Below are 13,177 nucleotides of genomic sequence, written 5' to 3'. Positions count from 1 at the left end.
TTATATTGTTAACTATATCGATGGACTTTATCCTAAGAGTATCTTCAACAAGATGTCTCAAACTAGTCTCCACAAATTAAAATATTACACCGTTTAAAGTGTTTAGAGCATTAAAAATGATTTGAGCTCCAACAGTTAAGTTCTAAATCATGTATTTTAGGAAGTATATTATATTATTAGCAAAGAAAATGTTGAGAACGATGTAGAAAAAAGGATAAGAGCACTAATCTATGGTGTAGTATATTTGGGTTACTTTATGATGTGTTCTATATTTTCTGATAAAAATGTAAAATATGACACTGTTGGAGCTAGTTTTTATGAGTTTATCTTTATATTTTAAGATAGGGCACTAATTTAAGACACTATTAGAGATGATTTAATGAAACTCTACGAAACTCTCTCTATCACTTTCTTCATAATTAAATTCTTAAGTCATCAATGGGCTAGTTTGAAAACTCAAATCCTCTTCCAAATTAGAGAAAAATTGAGTCTGCAAACTAGCCCTAAGTTTCCTAACATGTCACAGTGTTAAATGAAAGGCCTACGAACCGACACATAAAGCTACACGATTAACAAAAACCAATGAGCCCGTTCATTATGGTTGTAGCTATAGTGAAAGGAGACAATGGTGTAAAAGACTAATAGCATGCACAATTGTCGTGCTAGAAAAGATAGAATCATCCTAGCCGTTGTCATCGTCTATCTTTCTCAAGGGTGTTCCAGAAACCCAAGACACCGCCGTCGTTTTTCTCACGTGTAGTTCTAGCGCACTAGTATCATGGTGTTTCATCCCCGTACGTATGTATATTGCGAAGACGTTGCTTCTATTGTTTTGATTAGCAATGAACATGAGGAGCACATATAAGTGTGTTACTGTTATGCAAATATGTATGAACAATTCCACTATATCGTCACACCCTTCTTCTAATGTGATACATGTCTAGTGATGACAATCTTTGATCCTCTACTCTTATATTATCTTGGTTGAACATACACTACCGGAATTCGACTCTTTGCCGAGTGTCAAATGATTTGCCGAGTGTTTTTTCGAGCACTCGGCAAAGAAGCTATTTGCCGAGTGCCAAACAAAAAAACCCTCGGTAAAAAAATACTCGGCAAAGAAACTCTTTGCCAAGTGGTTTATTTTTAACACTCGGCAAAGAGTCTTTGCCGAGTATTTTATTTTTGACACTCGGCTTTGCCGAGTGTTCTATTTTGGACATTAGGCAAATAAAATTTAAAAATCACATTTTAAAGCAGTAAATTAATTAAAATGAAAACGTTTTCAACTACAAATTTGTATAACTCATCAAGATGTACAATTTATTTTTTGATCATCTCTTCATATGACAAAATAAAAGTATTTTTGTTTATAATATCTATATCTCTCTCGTAGTTTATGAAACTACAAGAGAGATATACAAGATTTTTTTAGTAATGTTAGAACCATCATGTGAGATGAACAAATAACCAAACAACCAAAATAAAATATGTAGATCTTGAGAAGTTATAGAATTTTGTAGTTGACAACATTTTCATTTGAAGTCAATTTGTCAACGAAAAGTACGTCTGATTTTAAAAAATCTAAAATTTGAATTTTGAAAATGATGTCAAATGGGAAAACCACCAACAGAAAAGTTGTAGGTCTTGAAAAGTTATGAAACTTTGTAGTTAACAATGTTTTGGTTTGAAATCATCTTATCATGCGAAACTATGTTTGAATTTTAAGATTTGAAATCTTTATGCTACCTCGGATGGAAAAACCACCAAAATAAAAGTTGCAGGCTTTTAAATGCAATGAAACTTTGTAATTGACAATTTTTAAATTTGAAATCATCTCATCATTGAAAAATTCGTGTGAAGCTTTCAAATTTGAAATTCAAATTTTGTAAACGGACTTGGATATATAAACTATCAAAATAGAACTTGTAGATCTTGAAAAGTTATGCAACTTTATAGTTGGTCACATTTTCAAATGAATTCATAAGTACCTCAAATAATCAAATTACTCTTGTTTTGTTATAGTACATGAGGAATGAAACGTAATATAGACATAGTTGATGTAGTAGTATAGGGGTAGAGAAGGGTATGCGTGAGAGAGAGGTTGCGAGTTCAAATCTATTCACAAAACATGTAAATTTGATTCAAAATAATAGTGAAAATGATAGGGAGATGAGTATGGTAATGGGTAGTGGTTGGAGAGTTGTTCCCATAATTGAAAAAATGTTTTGCTGTTTTTTAGGTTTTTTGTGATTTTTAATTTGCCTAGTACTTTTCTTTGCCGAGTGTTTTTTGACACTCGGTAAAGCCTTTGTCGAGTGTCCAAAAAAGTACTCGACAAATAACCCTTTGCCGATAAAATATTTGCCAAGTATTCTTTGACGAGTGTAACACTCGGCAAAGGCTTTGCCGAGTGTAAAATGACCTTAACGCGAGTCTGGTAGTGATAGTAGATATGCTAGTGCACATTTCCCTATATTGGTACCAATGTCGTTCATGCATATGTGTAGTTTTAAATCTAGGTGGTTTGCATATAGGCCATATACCTATGTGATTAGATCTAGTTTTGTTTTGGTTATAGTGTGGATCGGAATAGATGAGTTACTTGTCAGTATAGTCACATATCTTATTTACACCTATCTTCTGGAATCACCATTGAGACATAAGATCAATTTGTTTTCCTTTCTAACCACTCGCACAACTTGCCTCTAAGGTTGTCTCCAGCAGCTTACCCATCTTATCTCCCATCATATCTCCTATTCAAACTTACTCAATGAATAGTGCAATCTATAGTGTAAAATGATGTTTTGCGTGACTATGCATTATCTGCTGGAGACATTCTAACAGCTAGTATCACAATCGAAGCTAACAACATGTGTACCTTTTAGGATGGGGAAGACAACAAATATAAGTTTGGTGTACTCTTATCGTTGTACCTCACGTGATTGTCAATATTATTGATGGTGAAAATAGAGACATGTCCAATGTCTCATAATCATCTTGATTTGATCAATTTGATTAAATTTTTCTAGATAATTCATTTCAAGAGATTTTAGGGCGCTGTCATGAGACTCAAGGGGGCAACTACCCCCTTGACCCTTCGCTTGTCGTTTGCATACACCACATAGATTATTTGGACAATATCTTCTCAGGTCATGCAGTAGTATTCGGTTCTCTGTCTAACTTGGTTTTTGCAAGAAATATTGTGAATGATATGGCCCAAATGTAACTACCACGAACATGAATTTAGTGATGGAGATCATCATGATAAAAGGCCATACTATATTATATTTAAAATGATTATCTATGATATTTTATTTTCTTAAGATACTATTATATTTGTCCATGTATTAAATATCCTAGAATAATCTCCCTTACAAAATAAGAGTTAACTTTGATGCCCTTCCAAATGTTGCACCTATAAAAATTATAACCATCATTTGGTACACCTACCAAAAATAGAGTAATGGCACACAACAAACAAGTGTCACAAATGATGTGATTACTGAACATTGTTAGTCTATGTTATTATATTTATTGTGGTAATGTCAAAGCTTACTAGAATTTAGTGAACATGAATCATGTGTACTATATGCCATTGCATGCAACTTAGGCTAAATTTGTGACCGTTAGACCACCTGACTATCATCGTCGAACCATCTCCTAGGGTTCAACAAGACACAATAGTGACTAATGTACAACTGCGCAGAACTAGCCATTTGAATACTTCATTAGGCATACGATCCAACATCCACTAGAACCTCTTTGGTCGCTACACAAAACTGATTAGACCCATCTACTTTGGTACGATGAGGCGACTGTTCATAGGGTGCAATGACCCTATACCCAAAACCTTAGCTAAAACAGTGCCACTGTATAGCCCAACACACCCCTACAACTCTAGGGTCACATCGCACAAACTGTTGGACCTAGCGCATTTGTACAATGGGGTATTATTCGCAGGGTTTGATGATCAAGTGCTCTCGAGCTATCTATGTGGAGGCATTTGACCGATCCACTATCATTTGATGACCTTAAGACATAGGGTCTAACGCCCCAAAAACCCTTCAAACTTGTCCAAATTCAAAACTTTTGAATTTGGGTTTTGATCCTTACTAGTTTTGAGCCTCTCCTTAGCCGCCTAGAGCTAAATACAATTAGTGTGCAGCATATTAAACTCATTACACTTATCTGTGTCAAGCTAATAGTTTGTACACTGAATCGACACTTAAAACTAGTAACAAAATCCATAAGTAGGGCACTTGAACTATACATTACATAAGCCATTCTTCGCCATTGTAACCTTACTCAAATTTGTCTATGCAAAACATATATTAGTTACTTGTCATTAATCATCAAAACTTCTGAGAGTCTAGATGCTTTCATGGAACAATTTGGCCCCTCGTTGTCATGTTGATCATTTTGGCGAGTAGGACGGGTGGATATATGTCGTTGGAGTTGGTACGTGAGGACCTACATTTACTTCCATAATTTGTATGTTACTTAGTTAATAATGATAGTGCATAGCGTAATCATTTTTTTTTTTGAAAACTAGCTGCAGTCCTTCCCCGGCTTAACCAAGCACAAATTGACCGCCTTTTTGATTCGACAGGTTTCTTTCAGCTAAAGTAGAGCGACTGATGCTAATTTTGCTACGTAGTTTAGGTGGTAAATGGCATTGCAATGTATGTATCTCGTGATCTCGTCCGATGAGCAGCCGAAACGAACACTGCCGCTCGTACTGTCGTTCACGTACAGGTCAACGAATCAAAAACCCATCATCCAAGCATGCAAAAGCGTTCGCACCAGAAAAGAGAATCCTCGGAGAAGTGTGCAAGAGAAGTGACACCCCAAGCAGTGGATGATCAAGGGACTCGTGGGGTCAAGGTCTTCTCAGCAGCGTTTCGAGAATTCAGGCCACCGTGCAAAAGCATTCAGTGGCTTCGATGCGAGTAGCTCAACTACCCGGGAAAATGCCCCTCTCCACTGACTCCAACTCTCCAAGCCTGAAGACTTTGCGGTCCTTGTCGCACCGAACGCCGGCGAATCTGTGCTGTGCTATGCTGTGCTGTGCATCTCTTCTCGCTCAAGCGTTGTGCGGTCGTGCCGCCAGATGTCGTCCCGAAAAATTCTCGAGCAAGTTGATGAATCTCCATTGATACGGCAGGCACGCCAAAAAAATTTTTTAAAAAAATGGGGTGGGGGCAGGGCTCCAACTCCAAGCTGAAAGCAGGAGAACGCATTCATGTACCTGTTGAGCGATCGAGCTCTTCAATTCTTCGGCAGGTTCTGGAGATTCGCAGGCCAAAGAGAATCCGAGGCTTCATTTTTTTTATGATTGCATCGAAAGGCTGCTGTGATCCCACGGACACGACCACACCACACCGAGCCCGTATGGCTCGTACATTGCTGTAATTGACGAGAAGATTCACCGCCCCCGTACAGGTACAGATCTCCCTGGCAAGTGGGGCTAACTGCTAGACCGTGACCGTTCTGCCGAGATTAGCTGGAGCGCAGCAAGTGGACGAATCGCGAGCGTGGGACCCGCGGATCCGCACCCCCAGCGCGCCGGCCTCCAGGCTCGCTCAACGCATGCTGACAGGTGGGCCCATGGTGACCTCCAGGAGGTTCCTTCGTCCTGGTCCTGGCTGCTGTTGCGTTGCGCCCGTCATTTATTAAACGGCTGGAGCTCCTTGCCTACCCACCAAGCATCATCGCGCGCGGCATTTGACGCGGACGCGCGAGAGAGGAAGCAAGCGCCGGTGGCAGCATAATCGCAGGAGGGGGGCGAAAGGGATCGGAGCACGGCGATTTGCGGCCGCAGCCTACTCACACACAGGCGAGAGAAGGAAGAGAAGCCCCCCGATCGTCTCCATCAGCTCGCCGGCAGTGCACTGCAGCGCGGGCCGCGCGCGTGTGGAGCCGGATCCGGATTGCTCGCTCGCAAGCCGGTGGCGGTGGTCGGGGCCTCGGGGGGAAGATCCGATCCATGGGAGCAGCGGGGCCGGCCGGCGTGCATTTCTTGGACGCGTGCTTCCTCTGCCGGAAGCCGCTCGCCGGGAACCGCGACATCTTCATGTACAGGTAGGTAACGGCACTACACCGCTATCCATTTTCTTCCTTCCCCTGTTATTTCCGGAACGGCGCCCTCACCAGCCACGCATGATGCGCGCGTGCGTGCCGTCGAACAGGGGCGACACGGCGTTCTGCAGCGACGAGTGCAGGAGCGCGCAGATGGCGGCGGACGAGGCGGCGGAGAAGAGGAGGAAGGCCAGGGCGGTGACACGTGGGGCCATGTTCGCAAGGGAAGCGGAAGGCCCACAGGAGAGCGGCAAGGTCCGGGCCGGGTCGTCCATCCTGGCCCTGTAACCGTCGGGACTCGGGAGTCTGTCTTTTTCTGTACCAGGCTACCTGACGAGACGCGCCAGCCACCGGACATCATTGTTAGTTAGTCTACAAGGAAACAGTAAACAATCGACTGATCGACGTGGAGGCGTTCTGTATTGCTTTAATAAATGCTGATCCGTCTCTATCTGTACGTATGGTTATTATCGCGTGTAAGAAAGCTTGGAGCCGGTATCGTATGATCATTTGGTGCAACCGGACAGAGCGGGGGTCAGGTGGCTAGCTGGATCAGACACCGCACACTGTGATGATCACATGAATACACGAGTGCTCATTTATTTATAGGTTGATTCGACGGCTCGGCCACCATCCTGTTAATTTAAATTCCATTAGGCTCGTCCGCTCGTGCAAACAAAGTACGTGGACCAATGCAATCTGGTCACAGGTGAACTGGTTACTATTAACAAAGGGGGCATCATCTATCTCTTCGCGTGAACCAACGTTTTCAAAGGCACAAACAGATACGTACGTGTGGGCACAGAGACGGTCACGTGCCTGGAGAAAACGGAGCAGGGCCCAGTGTTTTACGTTCTTGCTTCTTGCATCGCATCATCAGCTGGTGGTTTCGCCTCAGCGGACAGTTGATTAACCCTTAACCGGAGAAGAGGAGACGTGCGACCTGCCGTCTGCCGATGGAGCCATGCTGGTTGAGCCTGGTCGGTGTCGCTGTGCGCCTGTGCCGGTGCACTGGCTCCAGCTGCAAGGTGGCAGCGGCAGTGGCAGAAACGATAGCAAGCAGGTGCAATCAGTGGCCGACCGAGCTGGGCCACCCGTCAGTCCGTCACAATCAATTTCGTTTGCCGTTGTTGCCTGCTGGCTGGGTCGGGATGTGTACTGCTGTGCCCAACACGCATGCTCTCGGGTCGTGTACTACTGTAGCACACGCAGAGAGGGAGGAAAAAAAACGGGACGCGGTATACGACACTCCGAATTGTTGAATCCAGATCAGAAATCAGGAGGTTTTGATCCATCAAGTCAGTTTGTGCATATCTCCGCAGGTCGCCTGATATGTCGACCATCAAAGAAATTCGGAGTCAGCATGCGAAAACACGGCCGCGAAAAAAAACACACGATATAGGCGCACAGTCTAAAGAGGTACAATGGTTTTTTTGTGACCTAATTTCAGCTTCATGGTCAAAGCCGAGCAGATCCTGCACCATCATGTAAATGGGCTGGGTGGACCACATATATTAGCCCATTTATAACATGACATCAATTGGTGAGGATATAGGCCTTATTTGGATCTCATGTTGGGTTTATATGCTCTGATACTTTTTTTGGGCCGGGTAATGCTGGCTTTCACGAATTTCTCTTTTAGCATAAGCTTTGGACAACCTGATTTTGTTTTTTCTTAAACTTGTAAATGGCATATCCATCTTCGTGGATGACAAGGGAACAAATTAGCAATGCAAAAATAGCCACATGGAAAGTCATCTGAGCACTTTCTTCTAAGAATTAAACAGTACACCATTGTTTTTAGCTATTTTCTTTGTCATGTTGAGCAGAAGAAATGTCTTACTCAGTGATAAAATATCATCTTTTTTTTTGTTTGTTCTCAAATATGCAATAATTCCACGCGCAACAACTATAATACATATAGTGAGACATTAGTATTAGTAATAAAAAAATAAACCAATAAATAAACGAGAGCATATCAGAATAGCAAAAATAGCATGTCTTTTGATAGCAATTTGAGCAGATAGCAGTCTCTGGCTTTCCAATTGTTCACCTCGTTCGTTTTCCGTCGTCGACTTTTTTAGAGCTTGTTGGATTAGGAGTGGATTGAGATAATTGGAATCCCTCTCAATCCATCCCAAGTCCTTAGGGGGATTTTTGCCAGTGGCGTCTTGTTGAGTAGTTTTATGCTATGGATAGCAGCCCTAGCTTATACATGTCATAGTACATGGTTAAATTTCGTCAGCTTCGTGGGGTTGGGTAGGCTGCAGAAAAGCGGATTCGTGAAGGCAGATGACGATAAACTTGGTAGGGCTTTAATACCATATAAAAGTATATATAGAAACACTTATGCCTTGTTCGGTTACATATGATGAAATCCCACCGTGTATGGATTTAATTCGGATCTGAATTTGATGAATCCATACCTCACATCCAATCCTATAATATGATTAAATTCATCATCTAATCCATGTATCTCTCAAAGCTAGTTATTCTTTTGATCAATGGATTCTAATATAAACTTATGCAATATCTTTATGTATTTGTTTCATACCTAATGAGCTATGGATAGAATCTATGTCTTCCATAGTTTAAACAAATTTCCAAACCTTTAAATTATATTACACGATGGGTTTAACCGAATAAAAAATTTAAGTAGTCATGAATTATTTTGTGACATTGGTTTAATTCCAATTCATACTAATTCAGAGCTGGATTGGTGTAAAGGAACAAAGGCTTATAAGAGTCATTGACAAATCAGACTCGGGTCTGCGTGTGTTTTCTGTTGATCTTAAACAAAGGTGAGATCGTCTCCTAGATATTTAAGCCCCTTTGTTACACCAGTCGCTGCAGGCGGCAGCGTTGCTATTCAGATGGGTACGACGATGATAAAAATCGGCCGCTCATGCCACCCACTTAAGCTAACCTTATCTTATCGTAAAACCAGTGCCTTTAGCCTAGATGCCCTTTCACGCTTTGCCAGTCGGCAGTCCGAATCGTCTCGGATTTAAAGTTGGTCCCATTTTCAATCCATCATATACAGCTGGGACACCGACACCAACACATGCTACTTGCTAGCAATTCTAGCTACACTTCAAAATTCAAACACCTGCAGCAGCTAGCCCAGTTCAAACATGTTATATACGTATGACATAACCTTCCAGGCCAATTCTATCACCCGGTTAGATCTGGATATTTCTTTTCCATTTTTTCTTTAATATTACCCTTCATGTAGAGCCCGTGAAGCCCATCAGCGTGCTGATTGATTGATGCCTGTAGGCCTGTAGGAAACCACGTCCGAAGTTCCCGTTCCGAGCTCGTGCCATACTTCCATTCCAAAGCTGTTTTTCTTCTTCTGATAATACGCAAGCCTGCTACGTGGTAACGAAAGCCGTGCGGTCGAGATCAGCGTACTCCTAGCAGCCTAACGTGCGCGCACGCAGGCTGCTCCGTCCCATCGCGTAGATCTTTGTGGATATATACGATGATGTCGATGCTCGTGGTCCAAGCCCAGGAGAAAGCAAAATTAAAGGCGCCGTTGTTAACATGAGGTACCATCTGAATTGGAGAAAGCAAATTAAAGGCGTTGTTAACATGAGAGGTAGGGAGGTACCGTCTGAATTGGATTCCGAAGGTAATGGAATGGCTGCGCCTGCGCCGCTTGTGCGTCTCACACTCCCACACCCGCCTTTGGATGGTTCAGCCCCTTTTGTTATTTTAAAGACTTAAAGAGCGAGTCTTCGATACTGACGGTTCCGGGCAAGGGGGCGTTCATCTTTTTTTTTCTTAAACAAGAGCCTGAAGTGATCGTCATTTGCACCATGGTCCTTGTCCTTGCGATTTCGGACGCCACCCTTTTGTTATTGCTCTTGTCGAAACGGAGGGGTTTGAATAAACTAGAGTTAATAGGTAGCTACTAAAATTAATCCGAAGACTTTTAAACAATCTAGCTAATAGTTCAGATTTTATTTAATTTTAGCAAATTAGCTAATAATCAGCTAGCTATTCAATAACTAGCTAATTTTAATAGAAATTTGTTAGTTAACTAACTATTAACTCTACTACGTTCAAACACCACTGAATTATGTTTCTTGAAGGAGGAGAGACGTCGCCCGAAATTTCCCGTTCCAAGTATGAGGGAACGAGAAAAGGTGGTCATTATTTGGGCGATGATTAGCCCGAGCTCGTCTCTCTATTGGAGGCGGGAGGTTGAGACGTTAATAGCCTCGTGCTTGTACAGTACAGCCACCACGAAGACCGTCCCGGCCAGCGGACTGAAAGTTCGCCGTGGCTATGACGGCTTTGAGCAAAAGCAGGCAGGAAAGCCGAGGCCCACGGAACATGCGGTTTCAGGGCTGAAAAGAAAAGCGGCGTCCCCAAACCACCCAACCCAACCGCATCGTCTCGACAGATCACCCCACACACGAGCGAGCACTCCCGCCCCCGCGAGACCCACGCCGCGCACACGCACGTCGTCCCAGCAGTGCGCTTGCCGCTGCGGTCGTACCCGCCGCGGCCTACCCTGCCGTCTGGCCGTCAGTTGCATCGCACGCACAGGCAGCATTACCGGCACCGCCGGGGCTGCATCCATGTGCGGACCGCGAGTAGTGGGGGCGCGCTTTGTCTCGCCACTACCGATCGATCGCTCGCTCGATCCCAACACCCACCACGCAGGCAGGGCCGCGGCCCGCGGCCCGCGGCGTCGCGGGAGGAGGTCGGGTCGCCTAACCCGGAACAAGGCGGGTTCCATTTCCATTCCTTGCCGCCGTTTCGTTTCCCCAGCAAACTATTCCTCGGAGAGCTCGGGCAAGCGCCACGCGGCGGCGTTTACGGAGCAGACCACCATCGGTTCCGGTAGCTTGCCAATGCCACCAGCACACACAGCGCGCGCGATCGCTGTTTTCCGTCGTCACGGAAACGGCAACTGCCGCGCGCACGCGGCGTGCGCGCCTGCCTGCCGAGCCGCCGTCGCTTTGGGAGCGCATTCGCGCGGGGCGTGCGGTTTGGAGAGCCCCGGCCGCGCCGACCACGCGCGGCGGACGTACGAACGGATCTAAAGAACGGCCGCGAGGAAGTCTCGGCGCGGGCTCGCATGCCAACCGCCGCCGCCTCGCATGCCTGTCAGTGGAACAGCACATGCGGGCTGTGGGCGACTGACAGGTAGCCGGAGGAAACCGAAAGTATCTGTACCCCGCGGCGAAGTGCGCGCGAGGTGTGGTGCCGCGGGACGCCATGTGTCCCCTTGCTCGCAACCCTTTTTCAATTTTCTGCATACCATGGAAGTCCAACCGAGAAAGCCAGTACGCCATTGGGATTGGGATTAGCATGATAGGAGGTAGGAGTACGCTAGCAACGTTACAGAAAGTATGAAAGGGTTGCGGGGCAGAGAACCATGGCATTGGCAGGGCCTTATGTTCAGAACTTGTTCGGATAAAAATAGGTTATAAAGGATTGAAGATAATTAAATTCTTCGCTAGTTAAAATTAAATTAAAAAGGATTTTAATCTACTTCAATTCTTTCCGAACCTCTTACTAATGAACATGGCTATATATACAGTTGGACGATAAGGTAGTGTTTTTCGTAGTTGGATGAAAAATCGAAAGTTTAAGCCCATAGACACTATTGGGGGGAAACACTTTTTACAACAACTTTGAAAGGATTATAAGTCACTTCAGCCCGAAAGTTTTACACTGGTTATAGATGGTTGGCTGAAACAAGTACTGAAAGAGAGCATTGTGAGTGCCAAATTAAGCCCTGCAACGGTGAAGGGCTATTTAAAACCAAAAGGAATCCCAGCTTTTTTTAGCTTCAACCACTACAATCGATCCACTGACCTGCACCTGCTGTGAGCCCCGTGTGTACTCTTTCCTGCTGTTATTCCGAACACCACAAAGGTCACCGATAAACCGCATCTAGGTCCAGGCGCTCGACGCTCTATAAAAGGGCAACCAAACCAACCCCTTCAACACACTTCTCACGCCGCCTGCCCAGAGCCTCTGCATCAGCCAACAACAGCGCCACCACGGGACTCGCGCATCTTCAGGCAGCGCAAACACATGGCGAGGATACTCGTCGAAGCGCCCGCAGGCTCGGGCTCGCCGGAGGACTCCATCAACTCGGACATGATCCTCATCCTCGCCGGCCTGCTCTGCGCGCTGGTCTGCGTCCTCGGCCTGGGCCTCGTCGCCCGCTGCGCGTGCTCGTGGCGCTGGGCCACCGAGTCCGGCCGGGCGCAGCCGGGCGCCGCCAAAGCCGCGAACAGGGGCGTCAAGAAGGAGGTGCTGCGCTCGCTCCCGACCGTCACGTACGTCTCCGACAGCGGCAAGGCGGAGGGAGGGGCCGACGAGTGCGCCATCTGCCTCGCCGAGTTCGAGGGAGGCCAGGCCGTGCGCGTGCTGCCGCAGTGCGGCCACGCGTTCCACGCCGCCTGCGTCGACACGTGGCTGCGCGCGCACTCCTCCTGCCCGTCCTGCCGCCGGGTGCTGGCCGTCGACCTGCCCCCCGCCGAGCGGTGCCGCCGCTGCGGCGCGCGCCCCGGTGCCGGTGCCGGCATCAGCGCGCTCTGGAAGGCGCCCACGCGCTGCAGCGCCGAGGGGCCGACGTTCTTGGCGTAGTGCCGTGCGCACTCGATACAGGAATTGAACCGACGCGCAGTCTCAGTGATGAACTTGTGTTTTTTTTTAGCCTGGTAGGTTTCACCTTTTTTAGGTGTGTGTAGTGATTAGCTCAACGGTGTTCTGGACAAGCATCAAGATGTGTGTACCTGATTGGTGTATACAAATTGTCCCTGTAATTTATCTGTACATATGCAAATGCAATGATCGAAAGCTTGGAGTTGGTTGCAATATATCGGGAGAGTCTACAAGCATAATTCAGTGACGAAGTTGTGGGTTAACTTGTTACCGAAGAGTATTGTTATTCGAGTCTCCATTCGTAGCACTAAATTAACCGTTAATTGAGCTGCAGACAAGAGCACTCGTTTGAATTTCAGTTATTTTGGTCTACGTCGAAAGAAACGACAGTACAGAATCTGTATTTGAGGACAATAAACCCTGGCCATCAAGATAGTTAAACAATTTCTCTTGTAATTAACAA

At 45.5% G+C, this 13,177-nt stretch overlaps 2 protein-coding genes across 2 annotated transcripts; both read left to right on the top strand.

Moving 5' to 3' along the window:
* Nucleotides 1-5,603: 5,603 nt before the first annotated feature.
* On the top strand, nucleotides 5,604-6,689 carry LOC100278632 (FCS-Like Zinc finger 1). Its single transcript, XM_034059305.2, has 2 exons — nucleotides 5,604-6,084; nucleotides 6,192-6,689. The coding sequence occupies exons 1-2, from the start codon at nucleotides 5,990-5,992 to the stop codon at nucleotides 6,367-6,369; spliced, it is 273 nt and encodes a 90-aa protein (XP_033915196.1). The 5' UTR covers nucleotides 5,604-5,989; the 3' UTR covers nucleotides 6,370-6,689.
* Nucleotides 6,690-12,065: 5,376 nt separating this feature from the next.
* Nucleotides 12,066-12,925, top strand: LOC100283712 (RING-H2 finger protein ATL1R). The gene has a single exon (NM_001174778.1). The coding sequence runs from the start codon at nucleotides 12,139-12,141 to the stop codon at nucleotides 12,694-12,696; it is 558 nt and encodes a 185-aa protein (NP_001168249.1). The 5' UTR covers nucleotides 12,066-12,138; the 3' UTR covers nucleotides 12,697-12,925.
* Nucleotides 12,926-13,177: the final 252 nt, after the last annotated feature.

Source organism: Zea mays, chromosome 5 (assembly GCF_902167145.1).
Source record: "Zea mays cultivar B73 chromosome 5, Zm-B73-REFERENCE-NAM-5.0, whole genome shotgun sequence".
Taxonomy (NCBI): domain Eukaryota; kingdom Viridiplantae; phylum Streptophyta; class Magnoliopsida; order Poales; family Poaceae; genus Zea; species Zea mays.
The sequence above is the reverse complement of the archived record's forward strand: the minus strand, read 5'-3'. Positions and strand labels throughout refer to the sequence as shown.

What these genes read in the sequence shown, in the direction of transcription:
- LOC100278632 (XM_034059305.2), top strand. Translation starts at nt 5,990, where the DNA reads ATGGGAGCAGCGGGGCCGGCCGGCGTGCATTTCTTGGACGCGTGCTTC. An exon ending in CGCGACATCTTCATGTACAG is followed by an intron (nt 6,085 to 6,191) that starts GTAGGTAACGGC and finishes GCCGTCGAACAG; the next exon opens with GGGCGACACGGCGTTCTGCA.
- LOC100283712 (NM_001174778.1), top strand. Translation starts at nt 12,139, where the DNA reads ATGGCGAGGATACTCGTCGAAGCGCCCGCAGGCTCGGGCTCGCCGGAG.